The sequence below is a fragment of the Caloenas nicobarica genome, chromosome 3, assembly GCF_036013445.1.
Source record: "Caloenas nicobarica isolate bCalNic1 chromosome 3, bCalNic1.hap1, whole genome shotgun sequence".
NCBI lineage: Eukaryota > Metazoa > Chordata > Aves > Columbiformes > Columbidae > Caloenas > Caloenas nicobarica.
In genome coordinates, this window is record NC_088247.1 from 38,442,100 (window position 1) to 38,461,479 (window position 19,380).

General features: G+C 39.4%; 1 protein-coding gene across 5 annotated transcripts in view; it reads left to right on the top strand.

Annotated features, from left to right (window-relative positions):
• Window positions 1-16,903, top strand: part of ORC3 (origin recognition complex subunit 3) — a 41,086-nt gene extending 24,183 nt beyond the window's left edge. Inside the window, exons 14-21 of one of the 5 annotated variants that reach the window (XM_065630747.1) lie at window positions 2,503-2,636; window positions 5,053-5,138; window positions 5,629-5,726; window positions 6,599-6,740; window positions 10,859-10,975; window positions 12,068-12,130; window positions 16,247-16,338; window positions 16,772-16,903. In XM_065630747.1, the coding sequence (XP_065486819.1) occupies window positions 2,503-2,636; window positions 5,053-5,138; window positions 5,629-5,726; window positions 6,599-6,740; window positions 10,859-10,975; window positions 12,068-12,130; window positions 16,247-16,338; window positions 16,772-16,826 (787 nt within the window). In that variant the 3' untranslated portion in view covers window positions 16,827-16,903. Of the gene's footprint in view, window positions 1-2,502; window positions 2,637-5,052; window positions 5,139-5,628; window positions 5,727-6,598; window positions 6,741-10,858; window positions 10,976-12,067; window positions 12,148-12,710; window positions 13,084-13,312; window positions 13,930-16,246; window positions 16,339-16,771 lie in introns of those variants that run through there. The other 4 variants (XM_065630748.1, XM_065630749.1, XM_065630750.1 and 1 more) reach the window with 4 other exon arrangements.
• The last annotated feature ends 2,477 nt before the right edge of the window (window positions 16,904-19,380 follow it).

The following is a 19,380-nucleotide window of genomic DNA, read 5'->3' on the forward strand; positions in this document are numbered from 1 at the left end:
ACCCGTTGATAGCCTTGTGTTCACCCTTTCCCATCCCTTATTATTCTTTTCAGTGTTTCTCTGGAGTCCATCTTTTTCTTGTATTTACAAAGTAAAAAATAGAGAGGCTTTTGATCAACTTATTTCTCATTTTGTAACAAAGTATCTCTTTTGCCCTTTGTGAATTACCTTTGAATGTGGGGATTCCAGTTGTTGCATTGAACTTCTTTTGCAGTTGGTTGGTTGGTTGCTTCTCTACTTCAGCCCTTCCTTGGACTGACTTTTGTCCTTGCAGCTAAAAATGCTCTCCCCAAAGGTGGTGTTTCAGGTGATCTAACTTAAGCAATTTAGACAGTAGTTGTTAAATTTAGTCTAGTTGTCTAGAGTCTAAAAAGTACCGTGGAGAGACAGAGAGAGTATGTGAGCTTTAGTTCCCATTGGATAATGCAGTCAGAAGAGAAATGAAGAGATGTTGGAGAGTGTCTCACTGGATTGGCTATGGGGAGCTAACGATCTGGGACATCTGGTCAAGCTTTTAAGTGGCAAAACTTTGAGGACTGTCTGACCTATTGTCTTCTGTCTACACACTGTACTCTGGTTTTATCTGCTAATCATTGCTGCCATTCATCACATACTGCTTATCACAGTCCTGCCATTCTGTGATTGTTGTTGTTTTGTTGTTGACCAATCTCTTATCACTTCTTCAGATGAGTCCCCACTTCAGCATTCAGGAGGAGTTTCTGTGGATTTCATCTTAGCTTCCTTTCTTCTCTTTCATAATTTGTCTCTGAATAACCAGAGACAAGTTTATTTACTGTCTTTGGATGATCTGACATCTTCCTTTCTGCTTTAAGCCTGTCTCCTAACCAAACTAAAATCTTAACCCCATTCTCTGATACCTGGCATAATTTGCAGTAATCTCAAACCCAAAAGGTTGAAAAAGGATTCTTTACTGTTTCCTCTTGGGTGATAACCATCCTCTTGCCTGTTCTTTGGACCCCGTAATCCCATTGTTGTAAATCAGTTTGGATTTTTTTTAGAACTTGCAACTTCTTTTTGAATAATATTACTAAAGTGAATTTGTTCTTTCTCACTCTCAGATCTCCAAATCTGGTTATCCTCTCTCCATCTTAAGTATATAATTATTGCGGCATTTTGTCTGGCTTGGAAGGCCATCTTGTTTACCCATTATATCCCACAAGACAGTTTCAAAATGTTTTTTAGTCTTTTGTATGTCAAGGTTACCTTTTCTGGTAACTCCTGATAGCTTTCTGTACAAAACAAATGTATCTGAAGGCAAGACAATTTCACCATTTGTGAAAATCCATAATCCTGAGTCCGATAAACTGAAGTTTCAAATTCTGTCCTTTACAAGCATTTTGCATCAACCGACGGTTCAAAACTAGAGCTCAAATTGCAATTGCCCCTCTGGACATCCATAAAGCTTCACCAGCCTCTTCTAAATTCTTCCTTAAATCTCTTATAGTCAGTGTTGAGGTAGCTGATATGAAGACCCACCGCCTGACACACTGATCACCATTATTTAGTTGTTTTGTTGTGCTCCCTTTTTTGTGTAGCTGTGGGGTTTTTTGTGTCTTCTAAAATCCTTACATTATTAGCACCTTTGTTTTGTATTTTTGTATTGGCACCTTTGTGTTTTGTATAAGGCAAAGCAAAATCAGAAGTATAGGCTGGGAAGGGCTTCTGATAACAGCAGCAATTACAAATGTGTGATTATTCAGAACCAGAGTGTTTAGCAATGGGAACCTCTTGCACTGCATCTAAGTCACATGCATGTGTAATGGTACTGGTTTGATGCAATGACTGTAATTCTGGATTTCATTTATGGATATTTGCAAGGACTTGCTTTGATATCTTTTAAATGAAGATTCAGAGACTGGGTGGTGCTTGGTGACATTTATAAAATGCCCTAATACATAATTAAAAGTAAGTAAATGCTAGGCTGGAGGTTGAGCTAGGTGATCTGAAGAAGTCCCTTCCAATCTAAATGATTTTGGGATTCTAGTGGTGGTTATGTTTATAGTAATTAAATACGGAAAACAACAATTTGGATTTTGTTTGAGAATCATTCTGAATCACAGAGTGATGGGTTTTGTGGATCTGTGGATACACATTAATTTGATTTTTAGCATTTCCTTTACTATTCTTGGGAAGGAGTTATAAACCCTACCATATTTCCATACTTTTTTTTTAATCTGACTCACAGTTTCAAAAATTTATAACTCTGTATCCAGCACGTGTTTTTAGGTAGGATATCAGAAAAGCTTTCGTTGTCAGCTCTGCAGGAGAATGTGAAGGACATCTATCCAAGTTGATTTGTTTCTTTTTGTTAGTGACAGCAAGGAAAGGACTTTACTGCAAGATTGAATGCTTGAACTCTTGGAGATTTTCTCTTTTAAAAGGAATTTTTCAAATTATTTTTCAACTTTTTTTCAACTGAGAATATTGAAAGCTGTTTCATCATTCTGCGTTTCAACTTCAGCCAACAATTGTTTCTTTTAGGATGTTGAATAAGTCTGATTTGGTAACCATGCTTGAACAATGTGTGGAAATTTTTGTGTCATCTTCTGGCAAGGAGTTTGATAAGATAGTAGAGAAGTTGAAGGAGTTCTTGACCCAGTTTCAGGAACTAGAAGGTGAGTGTGTACCGTCATATATTCCATTGCAGATTAAATTAAAGGTATTTTATAATCTGATTAATGAGTATCATTTTCCCTGGCGATATCCTGTCATTGTATCAAACCATCAGATTTTTTCAGGGTTTGTTTTTTTAATACGTGCACAAAATTAGGAAATGTTTATATTCTTTATCGGCATGTGGTTCGTGCTTTTTGTAATACGGAACTGTGATGCAAGATAAGAAACTAGACAGATCAGCAAACATTACTCACTAAATCTGTCATACGTATATTTTGAGCATTTTACCAGATGTTGCAATCATTAAAAACATTTAACAAATAAAAACAGATATTGAAAGATCAGTAGGAGCAGATTTGGTATTCAGTCCAAATGTATACAGAGTTCGTTCACCTGCACCTTCAGTTAAATTCACATAAGAGCCAGGACACCAAGCACCAATTGTCAGGGCTTTGCTGACATGCTGTGTTTGATTGTTCCTGTTAGAGTACATCTTTGAATGTTTAGTAAGGCAAAAGAGTAGCTCTGTCTTTCAGAGGCAGGTTAACAGAAACTGCCATATTCCTTCTGAAATAGGAATATGACTTATTCCAGCATCCTTCTGGAATAGGAACTTTGTTGCTTCCCCTGAACCACAGAGAAGCGCTCCCCTGTGATTCCCTTTTGAAGATGAAGAGGTTTTCATCTTGTCTGTTTTATGCATATTAAAGTAAGTTCATTCTCAGCGTGATTGCTACCCAGCATTTGGACAAGTAGGCAATAAGCCACCAGATGCAATCTAATATTAATTACAGTAGTCGTGTAATGCTCTAGGGTTAACTGAGGCGTGTTTAGAAGAATTGGCTCTTGGCCGTACCTTGTATTTTTGAACAGATGCAGTAATAGCAGGGCTGTGGTACAGGAAACAGGTGATTACTTTTAAAAGGCTGCATATGTCACTGAAGATACCAGCACTGAAGAATCTGAAGTACGAAAGAAAACCTAAAGGTTCATCTACTTTGGAAAAAAGGGAATTGAAGCAAAAGCCCTTTAAGTAGTTTGATTTTACCTTGAGGGGATAAATAAAAACAAACAACTCTGGGAATTCAGGGACATGCAGAATTATAAAACAAAAAAGGCAATATTTATTTTCACTTAGGATTTGAAGATGTTTTGAAATGGGAGAAGGTCTAATGAGTCTGAATGATCTTGGTTTGTTTTCAAAGCAGTTTTAAGCTATAATGAAAAAGTGAGAAGGGGAAGTTAAGATAAACTTTACGTTAATAGGTTGCTGAGTTAGGTAACCTCTTCCTGTATCTTTCTGTGATTGTGTTGATCTTCAGCAGGAGTTTTCAGAAGTCTGCCAAAAATGTTATGTACTCGGATCTCCCACAGAACCCTTAGAATAGTCCAATTTATTTAATTTTTTTTTTAACAACAAAGCCTTTCTTCCTGGCTGCCTAATGAACTAGAAAAAAAATTAAATCATGCTTTAGTAAACAACATATCCCCTTGTTCAGTCTATTTTGAGCTGAAGAATTTGATTAAAAAAATCTCAAAATATATCAATGTAGTAGTGGAGAGAGGAAGTTCCGTGTTTTGAAGTCTTCAACCCAAATACAAATGACCACAGGGCACAAGAAAATACCATACCAAAAAACTCATTCTATCTAGGTCACCAAAAAGCTTTTATATGTTATGATTGTCACTGCTGATTGGAGCTTCACCTGTGACCTGTAGGCAGAATCTCCATCTTACTACCATCTTCATCAGTAAGGCAAGAAATGTGGTTACCTTTTGTTTTGATATTGATTATCATTCATCCTGGCATTGATTGTGCTTTGAGAGTTTTTGCTGCTTTGTTTTTACCTTAAAATTAACAATTATTGGTGCAATTGATCAACAAACTACATGGCTATGAAAACAAAATTTTGTTATGAATTAAGATGAGAATAAAACTGGACAATAAAATACCTTAGTATGCTTTCGGTTTGCTGCTCTAGTTGCAGTTTCCGGGTTAAGTGGGGAGAGCTTATTTCCTACTTAGTGTTTTTTTGCACGCAAGAAGGAAAAAATATGCAGCATGTGGCTTTTGAACACTCTTAAAGCATCAGTAGTATCTAGTACTAATCCGTCCAACTGAAAAATGTTGAGAACGACCTAGGATGGCATAAGTGGAATTCAAATGATGTGCAAGGCCTGTGCTGGATCCTTGCTCAGGGCTGAGTTGCCTCAGTTACTTAATTACTGTTGGTTAAGCTGCACTGCAGCCTCCTTTTTTAACAATCTTTCACAAGGTGCAAGACCGAAAAGCTGTCGGTGTTTGGGTCTGTTAGAACAAGTAACTGAACACTTCTCGAATTGCTTGGGTTAGGGGGTTTCTATAGGTAGTCAGGAACAGTTTACCCCACATATCAAACATTAGTTTTGTTCTAGTAGCAGAAGCTTTCCAAGAACGAGATGGGTCCGTATCGGCACAAAAGGAGCTCCAGAAGAAGACAGACCTTTATCATCTTCAGAAGGTTAGGCCTGCCTAGGCTTTACTGACTAGTTCCTTAACTGAATCTTTTAAGATGTAATTGGCCATGGTTAGCTCTTCCCAGCTTGCTGGAGCTCTGAGTAAAGGTTGTGTATACGTAACTCTTCTTAAAAATGAATAAGTCCCGGCTATGTATGTCAGGACCACCTGACGCATAGAAAATTATAGAAAACATCTATCATAAACTAGGATTTTAAAATGAAAATTAGGGGGTTTCTTCTTACTCAACTTTTAAATTACACATTCTGCCTAACACATATTTCCTTGAATTTTCCAAACTCCTACGAGTTTGAGAACTGAATACACTGGGCTAAATAAAAATAACTGCACAGTCACACTTTTGAACATCATCAGTGAAGACACGCCAGCAAAAATTAATTATACATGTTAAACATATAGATTGTGTTCTCCAGAGCATAACTGCCTCCCATGTAGTTTTATGCACCCACTGTTTTTTGTTTTTTTTTTTAAAGACTTTGTTGGAGTTGAAGGAATCAAGGCGCTCTAGGAAACTGACAAAGTTTGAAATGCTTCGTTTTGAAGTTGTTGAGTATATAGACAGTCTTGTAAGGTGAGCTTTCCTGTTTTATATTCCTGCATTAGTTTGCGTCATAAGTTGTAACAGAAATTTTGCTAATATGTTAATCTTGTCAAAATTGTGTCTGGGTCCCTGTGGTATGAAGCACACTTTTTTTCCCTTCCTGTTCTTTCTTTGATGAGGGCTCTAAAAATAATAATATTTAAAAATTCTCTTTTCCAAAGATTAGTAGAAGTAATTGGCACGTGAATTTACCAACTTATTTTGGCTACAGAAAAAAGTTGAGGGAGGGCTGGGTGTATGTGGCAAAATAAAATCATCTTTGCTGATCTGTTCTACTTATGAAACTGTATAGATGTGAAGTGTGATACCGTGTCTGTTTAGGGAACTGTTTCGATGAGCAAGGCATAGCAGGTAGGGTTTTGGAGGCAGTTCTGTAGCAGAAAATGTGAAAAGCTTGGGGTGGGGGAAGAGATGAAGGCACTTGTTAATTATAGAGTCTTGTGGGGGAGGGCGTAGAAGCTAACAGAAATATGACCGTGCCAAGAAAAATGCTTCAAGTATGAAGACAAAGATGAGCAGAGACTTAGCAGGAGGCCTCGGGATGCATAAGCAAGATCTGTGGAGTAGAGCGCATGACTGGTGTTAGCAGTTCAGCCGCTGCCCTTACTTTTGAATTTGTCAGTGGCCCAACTAGAGTTCTACACTGAATCCATTAGAGTTGATAACAACTGATTTCTCTGCTTAAAAGTTGATTTCAGCGCTGTTCATCTTGTTCCTTCAAAGATTTATCAATACAGGTTGGGAAATACACATTTTTGTAGTCTCTGACTGTGGTGGTTGTTTCCCTTAAGGTAAAGCTTGTATCTCCCCTCCTTCCCCCACACTTCATGTTGCTTTTTCAGAGCTCACCTTGTTCCTGCAGACCACAAGACTCTGCATGAGATAGTGTATTTCAACACAGCCAGTGTTCTCCGTGGGCACTTGAATGCTGCCCCAAGGGTTGCACTTCATACATCTTTAAATAACCCGTACTGCTACCTGAAGGTAAGAAACCAGTGAGTTGTTTGTGGTGCTGGAGTAGTTTCTGAAGGCTGCACATGAGGATGATGTGAAAGGTTTTGCTGTTTCGTGAAGCTTGGCACACGTTCAGCTGCTTTGCAGAGAGCCAGCAAGTTAGTGTTGATAAGGAACTGGGGACTTTGCAAAGAGCGAGGGAATCTGGGTGGCTGAAATAAAGCAGCCAATTGTGGAAAGAGTTTTATATGGGGAATCCATTTTCCAGAGCATGTTCTTGTCATGAGCTTTTTCTTTCACCTGGAGATGTAGCAGAAAAGTCATTTTGTCCTCCATTACAACTGGCATCACTGTCCATGGGGAAAAATACAGTGTCTGTGGCTCTTCCCAGAGATTTTGTTTATAGGGCTGGTGCTTATTCCTCACTGTGTAGACTTGCTGTAAGGTGAAGGTTCCATTCAGGCAGGGTAATGATATTAACAATAGCTTAAATACAGTATATTTAAAGGAGTCTTTTGTTTTTCTATTTACATTTATTTTAATATCTGCTGTGCGTTGATATCCTATGTTTTCCAAGTCCAAGAAAAGGATTCTCATTGATTTTTTTTTTTTTCTAATTAACCCTGCCCTCTTCTAGAGAAGAAAAGCAGCCCCTTTTCTACTTCTTTCATATATCAAATTCACAGGATGATTAAAAAAAAGGAATAGAGCAGGGTTTTGTCAGGCATTGGAACAGGCTGTTCAGGGAACTGGTTGAATCACCATCCCTGGAGGTGTTTAAAAGACACGTGGATGAGGTTCTTAGGGACATGGTTTAGTGCCAGAGTTAGGTTATGGCTGGACTCAATGATCCTGAGGGTGTCTTCTGACCTAAGTGATTCTATGATTTGGAAAAAGAGTGAATATACATTCTTTTTGTCCTTGACTATTGATGATACTTGCAGTTGTCCTTGTGCCCTAACATTTCCCTTAAAAGTGTGATTAAAGTTTTGAAGAAAAGAGTGTTTGCAGCTGTATCTGAGTGATCATACATTACTTGAGTCAAAGCCAACATTTATCAGGAGCAATACTTTATCGATAAAGATCGGTCTTTGAAATCTACAACCCAATTTGTATTGGGTTTGTTGGCACCATGCCTCTATTTGAATGACGGTTGTCAGTTTTGCTGTGTGCAGGAGTTATTTCTAAAACCACTTAAAGAGCTTATTTTTGAAAACAGTAGTTAGCAAGTGGGCTAGTATGCCCTAATATAGACCTAATATGAACCTCAGTAATTTATATTTTTTTAATCTGTAAAAATATAGATTAGCAGAGCTAGAAAAATCTAGCTGCTGATGCGTTTAGTACATACTGTCTTTGAGCTGAGAGGATTTAAAGCCCTCTGTCATCCTGCACTTTGTTCTTTGACATACTTTAACGTATTTCTGATGTTTTCTGAGTCGATTGTGAAGGTTTGGCATAGTTTCTAACAGCAGCAGTATTGGCTGAGTACCTTGCTTACCATTTTAATCTGTGTGACTCAAAGAAATACTTTTTTCTTAATTGTATCCATGACTTCTGCATGGCTTGTACTTTTCTGGTCCATGACCAGAGCAAAGTCCTCTAGAGCCATTCCTTCCAGAAGGCTAGGACAGAAAAGGATCTGCTTCAGTGGAGTACCAGCACGTGATTAATATGTGATGCATTTCTTACAAGAATCTAGTCCAGTTATTTGTTTAGCAAAATGTGAACCAAGGATGATACCTATCCTGGGGGGGGGGGGGAACCAAACAACAAAACCCAACCAAACAAAAAAACCCCAAACAAACAAACCACCAAAAAAGTGTAATTCTGTTTTCACTGATCACCTGAAAATTCAACAAGTTGTAACTTGGCATACCAGCAAGGCACTGCTTAGTATTGTGTCAGCAGAAGGAAATCTGATCTTGGGTCTTTCTGGGGTTTAGATATCATCCAAGTTTTGTTCTTGACTTTGCGTAGGAAAGGCAATTTTTCACAATGATCTTAAGGAATGAGCCCTATTACCCATGAAGATACTTTGATTTCTGTGAAACAAAAATCCTTGGGTTGCAATTAAGCTCCCGTATCGGGTAAAGGGGACACTAGCATTTTGTCCTTGAGAAAGATAGTACCATTGATGCCAGAGCAAGGTCTGTCTCTGCAGGCAGTGTCAAGCAAGAGAAATGCCTCATCAGCAGTGTTCTGGGTTCTTCCCGCTCCCATCCTCTTCTTTCTGAAGGAGCATCTCTGTGCTGCACAGGTGGTTTCACAACTGGCTGCTCGTTCTGGGGCAGTTTCCTGCTTGTCAGTCGGTTGTTTCCTCTCGGGGACAGCGCGAGTGCTGCTGCCGCAGGAAGCTGAGGTTTCCCGCACGCACACAGCGGCAGCTCCCTCCCACTGTGCTGGAATGGCCTAGTTATTAATATCACAAGTCAGGCTGAACCCTTTCAGGTGTTGGCAGAGACCCTGCGGTGCCAGTCAATAAATCTTTCCTGGATCATTCTCAGCACTTGTGTGAGGTCCAGCCAGATACGAATTTCTACAGATGAACCTGTTCCAGGAGAGTGCAGTTGCTCTAGGAGTTGCATCCTCTCTTGGTTGTGAGAACTGTTCTGGCCTTAAGAAAATCAGTGCGAAGTGTCCAGCAATGCGAGCGTTGGCACATGGTGTGTGGTAGGAGGCTGTGGAGTTAGGAGAAGTAGCAGAGGAGAAAAGAGAAAGGTGTAGGGTTATATCCCTCTGGGCAGTGGCGAGCCACTAGATCAGCCAGGTATAACTTCACCTGTGCTGGTTAGTAACACAGTAGTATTTGAAACTATTATGGTATGCTTCTGAATTATAGTCTGGTAAATTCAGGTCTGGATTTTAACATTTTGAGGGTTTAGCCATGTTAGTCTGCATTTATCTGGAGACCACCTGAAGTGACAGAACTTAACCTAATGTCTGCAGCTTTTGTGTTCCTTGTACAGAATAAACAAAGTTGAAAATTGTTAGGCTTTCTGGAAATTGTGAAATGTCTCCTAAGTGCTGGAGTCCAAACTGAATCCGAGTCTCACAAATGGCAGGGGTTGGGAGCTGTGAAAGGTAAGCTAGGGATTCTTGAGCAAAGTTATATTCTTTGCCCAATCTTCTTTCCTATCTTGAAAAGCATTTATTTATGAAGGTATCCTTGCAAGGGCTTTATAGACTTCTTAAAAACAACTGGCATATTTTACTAGCATATAAAAGCATTTTAGGAAAAATATGAACTGAAAGGAATGATCAGTGGTTGTTTTCATGTTAAGAGAGCTGGTTTCTTAGAGTGCATGAAACTGAAAAAAAATTATGAACTGATATGAAATGTTGTAAATCCCTGCTGCTCTACAGACTTTTGCTTCTGGCTCAAGTGACCTATTTACTTCTCAAGTGAATGGTTCAGTACTGATGATCTGAATTTCCTGACGTATAGAATAATTCATGAGAAACCAGACTCTTGCCTTTATAGGTGCTGAGATTCAAGCCAGAGAGAAATGATTGTTGCATTTCAGAGAGAAAACCCTGAGATGAGAGAAGCAATTTTGCTTTTTAGTACATATGATAGATCTATACTAAGACTTCTTCCTTCCTTCTAGGGGGGATGGGGAAGAAGGGACACTTTTCTGCTTTCTACATAGTAGAGTCTGAGACACATCATGAGTAGTTTCTTTTCGTGAATCCACAGAACAGAATATTTCTCTGATACTTAAAATAGAACTAGCAGAAGAATTGGGGAAAAGCCTTAATCAGATAATCACTCATTAGAGACTGCCTAAGCGTACAGAACTGTAGAAAGAACACCAGGAGTGAAGCACGGAGGTGTTTTTTGTTTGGTTGGTTTTTGTTTTGGTTTTTGTGTGTGTTTTGTGGTTTGTGGGGTTTTTTTTGGTGGTGCTGTTTGTTTTTTTAATAGTATGTTTTCTTATTTTCCTGGGTTTGTGGGGTTTTTTTGTGGATTCTTTTTCCTTCATACCATCAACTTGCCATTAAACACAAAACCAGTAAACGTTTGGTTAAAATACTTAGCATGTGAATTTCCTGAAATAATGTTCTATCTAGCCCCAGAGATTGTTCAAGATTAAAAACTGATCAAAGTTCCTGCATTCTTTTTTTTTTTTTTTTTTTGTCATCAGAATCAGGCTTTGAAAAATGATGGAGGAAACATTTCTAATAAAGCCCCCGACATATGCATAGTGTATAAGCTTCATTTGGAGTGTGGCAGATTGATTAATCTCGTTGATTGGTTAGAGGTATGTGACAATGCAAACTGTGCCTTTACCTGCTTTCACTATTATAATTTATCTTCATGCTGTATGTTTGCTTTTCTTTAGTGCCCCTTTTGACAGCTTAAATCATTGCACACCTCAGTCCCTCCTGTGTAGGAACACACAGGAATGCCAATCACCAGCCCACAGAGTCTTCCTCTGACTACTGTGCATCATTTATTTTCAGCATTATTAATCTGTAATGAAAATCTTTTGCTTCTGCTTCTATTTTATGCTCAGCACAAATCAGATTTTGTGTGTCACAAAGCTACCTTTTTTCCCCCCTTTGTTTTTAAGTGTTCTGTGACACTTTAATGGAAGAAGGCAAGTGCTGCTGCCTGGCAAGTGAGGGGCTTTTGGAGAGAATGCTTGTGCTAGGGAAGAGCAAAGCTCCTTGTAGCCTGATATCCTGTCTCATACGTTAATATGATACGTTCTCCGAATACTCCCTAGCTAACAATCATGTTTTAGCTCTGAAGATTCCTAAACTGGAATAGTTTCTCAGTATTTCATAAGCCTACCTGGATAACATTACCAATATAACTTTTTAGCAATAACATCCTCCAGTGAGAAATTCTGCAGCTTAACTACATGCAGTGCAGAGGACAGTCCTTTTACTTGTTCTATGTTTTCTTTGCTGCTGCTTTTTTTGTGTACTGGAAATAAAAGTGGAACTGAAGATTCCTAGTCAGCTTCTTGCTGTCCCTCAATTTTATAGATTTCTTTGCAGCCAGCTTCACTCCTTCATTTTTCCAGAAACTTTAAGCAGTCTCGCTTTGAGAACATTTTTTTAGTTCTGTATTTTTTCTGAGAATGGGTTTGGGACCGGAACTCTATTGGTATGTAAAACGCAGGCACGACGAGTTCATAGCGATGTCTCTCATTCTGTATTCCTGCCATGGTAATAGATGTAACCTTGCTTGCTCTTTTGATTGTTGCTGAACTGACATTCTCATGCAGTTACCACTCATCTCATTTCTCCTGAGTAACAGTCATCAGCTCAGAGCTCATTATTTTATATGCAGCTCTGTCTACCTATGAAGTGTGTTAAATCTGTGCTGCTTTTTCCCTTTCTAGGCTTTCTCCACTGTGGTGACAGCAGTTGAGGGACCAAATGCAGATGCAACTTCCTCAGACCAGGTGGATGATATTATCCAGTATCCTTTCTCCTTTCTCTCAAGTTTGCCCTACAAATGCTTACAGAATTAATGAACTAGGACTTTTAAAATACAGCTTCATGTGCATTGATAACTAATTCCAGAAAAACAAGATGACTAGTTTAAACAGCTTCAATGTGATGAAAATGTCACAGAAATAGATCAGCTGAAATAGTTGGGCTAGGGGTGGTGAGGTAAGAGAGCAGCTTTTGTCCACAGCACCTGTTTGGGTCTGAAATAGAACCAACAGTCCTTAAAACAAGTTGAAGCTATTCTACTTGGTTAAATCATCTGAGAGTTGGTACAGCTGCTGTACAGGGGAAGCATTACTGGGGAACAGATGACAGGATAGCTGTGACCTAGAGAGCAAATGGAGAAATAGAGACAGTAGTTTATTATGACGAAGATGGAAGCACTAGCAGAGGAAATGCTGACAGAAGTAGTGTCTCTGTAGAAGCCATGAGTTCTAGTACCTTAGAGCTGAGAATTGTAGTTCCCACAAAACATCCATTCTGCTTCTCACTTTGTCCTGATTCTTAACTGAGGTCTACCAAATATTAAAGGATGAGCATTAGAACTCATGGCTACAACAGTAATGCTGCTACAGAGAAGAGTTGAAGAATATTTATGTGCTCTAACACTACACCTAGCTTTCCTTGAGTATAAGGCTTTTCCTTTTTTACAAGCTCCACTGGTAATTAACACAAAACTAAATTCTCTGTTTAACTCAAAGACAGAGAGCTGTGTGTCAGGAATGGAGCAAGAAAAGTATAGTGGCTAGCGAGTAAAGAAAAGGCGGTGCTGTTTTATGAAACTTCAAAAAAAATCTGTAACTGTCTACCTTCCTATTTTCTTGTCAAGGGACATAAAAGTATAAATTCTTTTTCTGAGGGACTGCAAAATCAGTATCTTTTGTAGGCTTTAAGTGTCTCTTAGCAGTGGGGAAAGGAACTCTTCCCTTATTGGCACATTGTATGCACGTAGCAAAAGAAATAATTATTAGAAGATTTGTGCTTCTGTAGGCACATTGTGCTCTGCCCTTATTTCCAATGATTTTAGTGTTTTGTGTAATCATTGCCACAACTTAATCTTTGCATCCTAGAGAACAGTGTCGCCATCAGTGTGTCATAAAAGCGCACTCAGTTTCCTTTACTGACATGTCCAGTGCTCGTTTTATTCAAGCTGTTTCTGAACTGGAGCTCTTGGGTTTCATAAAACCCAGCAAGCAGAAAACTGACCATGTGGCAAGGTTGACGTGGGGAGGCTGTTAATGTGCCACTGAGATCTCAATAAACCTGTTCTTTATAACATTGTGCAATGGCTGTGTTCCCACTAAACGAGTCCTCACTAACTTTGCATACTGAGTCAAAGTCAATGCTGACTGAATGCTGCAAGATAAATTCTGAGTGCCTGGGCAGACATGAATAGCAATGTTGGTTTTTAATACTCAGCCTCCTTGTGTAATGTACTGCTCTGTTAATGCTCATGTTCCAAATACTGCATTGTTGTGCCAGTTTTAATCTTTGTGTGATATTTAACACTGTACTGATATAATTCAGTCTAGCAAGCCAAAAGGAAAACACTGGCTATGTAAGCTACAGATGTGATGAAGCAGTACTCTTAGCTTGCTTCTAAGCTGATAGGATTTGAGTTATCACTATAAAGTGCCTTCCAGTTCCTTGAAATACAGATTTAGAAATAAATAAAACTAGTATGCTAAAAAAGACAAGCTTCCACGATCAGCCTCTGCTGCACACTCTTCAAACCAAAACTGGTCACAAGTCCCCAAAAACTCCTTTATGAGGAGGAAAAAGAGACAGAATAATTTTGAAGATAAAAAATTTTTCCTTTTTGGGAAAAGCAAATTTTAAATCATTCCCTTTTTCCAGCAAAGTTGACTAGTACTAGCTGACTTTTGCTGTCAGGTGACCTTGTGTCAGCATAGACTAAATGAGAACATGGCACTCACACATTGGAGGAAGAGCATAAAATCCACACCTGAAGTACACACTAACTTTATGTTGAGGATTTGTACTGTGCACAAGCAAAGGAAACAACTGTGTGAAAATAACAACTACTGGCTGAGAGTGTTAAAGCACTGCTTATCTCACAGATAAGTCAAAGAACCTTCTCAGCTGCTTGGCCCTGCGCAGTGAGCAAGCCCAGGATGTGTGCTCTCAGCTTCTGCCAGCGCAGAGCAGGGCCTACACCTATGTGCAGGTTACCAGTTCTGGACTGTCGGTAGGAACTGGACTGGCTCACAGCTGCTGACCCTTTGGTCAGGACAGACCAAAGACCTGCTACTCTCACCTAGTATCAGTCACAGATCACTGCCTGATACAGTAACAGCCACAAAGTGCTGTGCCAAAGCACTGGAAAACCGTGATCGTCACTGGAGTTCTGGTCCCCAAGGAAGCTGAAGTTAAGAAAAACCTATCCCAGGTTTCAGAGTAACACAGGTATGTCCTAACCAGCCCCATCTCTTTTCTTTGGCACTCAAAAGCTACACTGCAGGTCTCCCCTCAGTCTGACATGCAAATGTGTTTATGCCAATGTCAGTGCCCCACGTTTGCCAACCATGGAAAAAGCCTTGGAAACCAAAGAGGAAAAGCTGTTTTTCCCTCCAGAACAGCGTGCATGTCTGCCATACATTGATAAACTGTCCCACGGGCTGCAAGGCATGCATTTCAACAGTATGGGCGGGGACTTCAAGTCAGTCTTATCACCTAGGAAAGGGCTGCAGTTACAGAAAAGTTTAGACTTTGTCCCTCCCAGCCAACTTAGAAGTTGAATGGTGATGACTTGATTGTGAAAGACTCTATTTACTTTCAAAAAACTCCCAGACTTCCTAAGGTGACTGAGAGAGGATTACACACACTTCACTTTCCTTCTATTTGAGGCATTTAAGTGTTGCTCTTGCTGCGTGTGCTTGGCTGTCACTAGAATCCAGATGCTCCCAGTTGGTTGCACTGGGACTTCAGCCTGCTCAGAACAACTGAAAATGATAGCCTGGAGCTCTGCTGATTGAACCACTTATATAATCCAGATCTGTACTAGGAGGGGGGGAAGTTCTGTTATGAGAAGCTATAACATACCAAGCTGTTTACCAGGAATGTATATAATATAGGTCAGGCTTGTTTTAAATACCCTCAGAGAGGGTAGGAGTCACGTATTTTCCAATTGCTCTAATTGCAGCTACACAGGAACACCTCCTGCTGTACTTAAGGGATGGCCCAGTTTTAAATGTTGCCAGGAGAATTAAGAGACCGAGGAGGACAAGTAGTTTATTGGCCTTTATACAGCCTAAGCATACAACCTGGGAAATGTAATGATGAAAACTCAGAGCAAGAATTTTTATTATCTCAGTGGAGCAGTTGCAAAAGTTCCTGTCTTCCAAGACATGGGGGTAAACAAACCCAACTGTTCTTCCCTCCAGAGACCAAGCTAGGGGACCTGTAGCATAGTGGTCTTTCTATGTAAGGATTTCAAGCAGCAGAGGGGAAAGTGAGAAATTTCAGTACGAGGGGAACACTGAATAGCCCTCCCCTCCTGAACCTCACCTATTTGTCTTACAAATACACTTGACAAATGAAAGGGAGCAGCAAAAGAGCCAAATCTCTGGCTGATCAAGAGGACACGGAGCCAAGTGCTCGGCACAGCTGTCCTGTGCCACCTGCCTGCTCTCCCCCAATGCAAGAAAAGCCCACACCATCCAACTTCCTCACCTTTGGAGGGTAAAATAACTGGAAGTAAAGAGAAGCAAGCCTCAACAGTGTGTGGCTTTGAACCCCTAGATGTGCAGGCAACATGATGTTAAAACAAAAATTATTAGTCAATGGCTGTAACTTCCCTTTAACTATTAGCATAAATTTTGAAGCTTCAAGTCACATTTGCTATGTTAAATAAGGTTTCTCAGGATCAAATTTTTAATTCAGTACTTGAACTGCAAGATGTATAAAGGGGAAATACTTGACTAAAATTATGTAGTAAGTACTATGTAATTTCATTTTCTTCAGCAAGTAGGGTAGCAAGGTTGGACAGTTAAACCACAAACTAAACAAAACTTGTCATAAATTTAATTCAGTTTGCCTTTCTTCAGAGGCTGGACTTTGTAGCCGGAGTCCTAGCTGCCTGGAAAGAGCTTAACTGCCGAATTCTGAACCAACATCAGCAAAAGCAGAGACACTACAGGTATGAAAAAGCACCTCATGCTTTTCCTCCTCTAATGAAATTCTGGTGCTTGGGGTCAAATAACACCAGGCTTTCTGTTTGCAGATAAGCTGGCTATATAGTATGCATTTTACATTTGGCTCCTCTCATGTAATTTATTTTACTACTTTTTGTTGTAAATATTCCAAACTCACCCTTACATACCTTAGCTGAAATACACACACAAAAGATTTCAACTGCAAATATATACATAATTTAAAATGTTAGTTTCTACAACTGTCTGCATAGTAACAACATGTTCAGCAGAAACTCCAGGAAACCTCCTCCATCTGTGATGTTCATTGAAAACAAACAGGACCAAAAAATAGCCAATGGTTGTATTGTGCTACTAGCTCTGAAACTATGACAACGCAAAGCTACATCTCTGAACTGATACCTGTATTGTATTCTTCAGCAGCCACATCTTTCAGTGGAACTACTGCCAGAAATCAGACCTGAAAGTAAGTTAAATCTTGTTTGAATATTTCACCATTTTCCTCTACTGTTATAGATGTTGTTCTTTGACACTGGTTTACACTACTGCACTACTGACTTCAAACACAAACTTGCTCATTTTTCTTTTCTCTTGGGACCTACAACAGTAAAGAATAAGCCAGGTGCCTGTAAAAGCCAAACATCTGTCCTCACATTTTACATCTTAGAGGATGGTTTCCAATACAAAGGTCTTGAGCACTGGGTCACAAGAGCATGAACTCCTACTACTTTAGCAGCCTCAGTGTTTTCCTTCCCACTGTGGAGTCACAGAGCACTAAATCCTTCCCAGTTCCCACCTCAGTAATGTACAGTGGAGAGAACTTTCACAAAATACAGTTTGTAACCAGAATCTGGTCTTGCTGTTCAAGAGTACACAGGCAGATCTCAATCCATACACAAGATTGTGTGAATCTCCTTCCTTTTCAACCTTGAAAAATGCTGAATAATCTTATGGTTATGTTTTCATATTTAGATACAAAACCCAACAGAGTCAGAATGCACATGGTGCTTTTTAAAGTATACAGTAACTGAGATCTGCCTGAAAATAATTTACACATCACTGCCATAAAACCAGGTTAACCAAGATCTTTTGTTTTCATTTTGTTAAGTTGCAATTAACTCTCTTCAGCTTGCTTTTGCTTTTGGATAGACTGCAGTTATATACAAACTGCAGAAATATTCTAAACGTGGTGACCACAAAATGTAGTGCCAAGAATAGAGTAATTATTGAATCTTACCTATTCCTACTTGGCTGGAAAGCATTTGAAAAGGCTCTCCAAAGCAGGTTTGTTTTTAAGCACCAGCCTGCTCCTCACAGCACCCAATTTTCCTTTTTCAACAGTCATCAAGCAGCTAAACATTTTCCTGCTAAAGATTGAGTCACCTGTCAGAACAAGCCTTTCATGTGAAATTCATCACATCAGATATTGCAAGTTTAGTTTAAAGTCCAAGAAAGAACAAGCAGCAGGTCAAAAAATGAAAGATTTCAAAGAATGCAACCTTGTTTTCAAAAGTCACAAATCAGGCATACCACAGCTGTAACGCATAAGCCACCCATGGTGGCATTACATTTAATGTGCCAGGAGACTGCTTATTATGCATTAATTTGGAGCAGCACAGGAGTGGCTGGGTACTAACATGACATAACTTCTTATTTATAATAACACTTAATATCCCAAAGGAAAAGATAAGCTGAGACACAGAGACTATCACAGTGGCTGGTATCTTAATTCTATTCCTATCTCAAATGATCAGTTAGGCATGCACACATTTCTATCAAGTCAGAACAAGGATTTTCTAAGACACAGGACATACAGGAAAGGTATCAAGATGCTGGAATTTAGGTACTGGTCCACCTAGAAGCAGTGGCTTTCCTACTCTGGGCAAGTTAACAATAAAAGGAGGGGAAAAATGAGCAAGAAGAGGGGTGAGGAACCCTGAGGCAGACAACAGAAATTACAGCCCTTGACAGCTTTGTTATATCCAGTTACAGAAAATCTGAAAGGGGAGTCTAGCAGAGATTTCCCAATTCTGAGATTCTGAAAAAAATACTAAACAGAATCCAAATATTTAAGTAAGATAGGTTTTAGGAAAGTGAGCAGAAAATACGCTGATATGGTGCCTAATTCTGAACCTGTAATCTCACTGAATAAAAGTTCACTAAGAACTAGAGTTCATCACATGGCTTCTCTGGAATCATAACCATCAGCACGAGCCAAATAATGTATCTACCAGCTGAAGTTTCAATTACATTTCAACTGAAACTCTTTCATTAATTTGAAATGCTACAAAGATCTATTACAGAACAGACTTTCACTTAACCAGAAGCTAAGTTAGAGAAGACAACAGTTTATAGGCAAAGGATTACTTTGAAACTGCTTTCAAGTCCTCAAAGCAGATAACCCAAGTCATTTGGTACACAACACTCCTACCCCACCACAGCACACAGATCTGGATTTGCTGGGTAGTGACTTTTCGTTAATTCACGCAGACTCAGAATTGCACAGACAGCAGCAGCCAGCACTGATACGACAGTCTGGGAACAGCTGAATATATCCAACAACAAACTGTTCGGCCCTGAACACAAAGATAACGCACCTTTAGTTCTTCCAATACCCACAGAGTTACTGCTTGTGGTGCAAGCGCCTGCTCTATCTTATGAACAGAATTCCTTTGATGTGTCAACTTAAATCTGCAGGAAAATGAGCGCAGCTGCGTGAGTCAGCTGCGGCAAGTTAAATCAACAGTTTGTCAGTTATGGAACAAACATGCTCCCACAACAGGAAACAATACAGCCAATCTAAGGAGGATTTCTTCACCTCTGGAGAATTACTTTTCATCCACCTCCCTTCTCCTGATCTAAAATTCTGATCCACCCACTAGTGCTAGTAAATAAAGTTTTCATTTAAACACTCAGATTTAAGTTTATTCAAACACAGCAAAAGTTCCACCTGCATATTAAAAACAAACAGATTAGAAGTAAATGTTTTATTCTTCCAACTAAATTCCAGTACTACAAGGGCAGTAAAA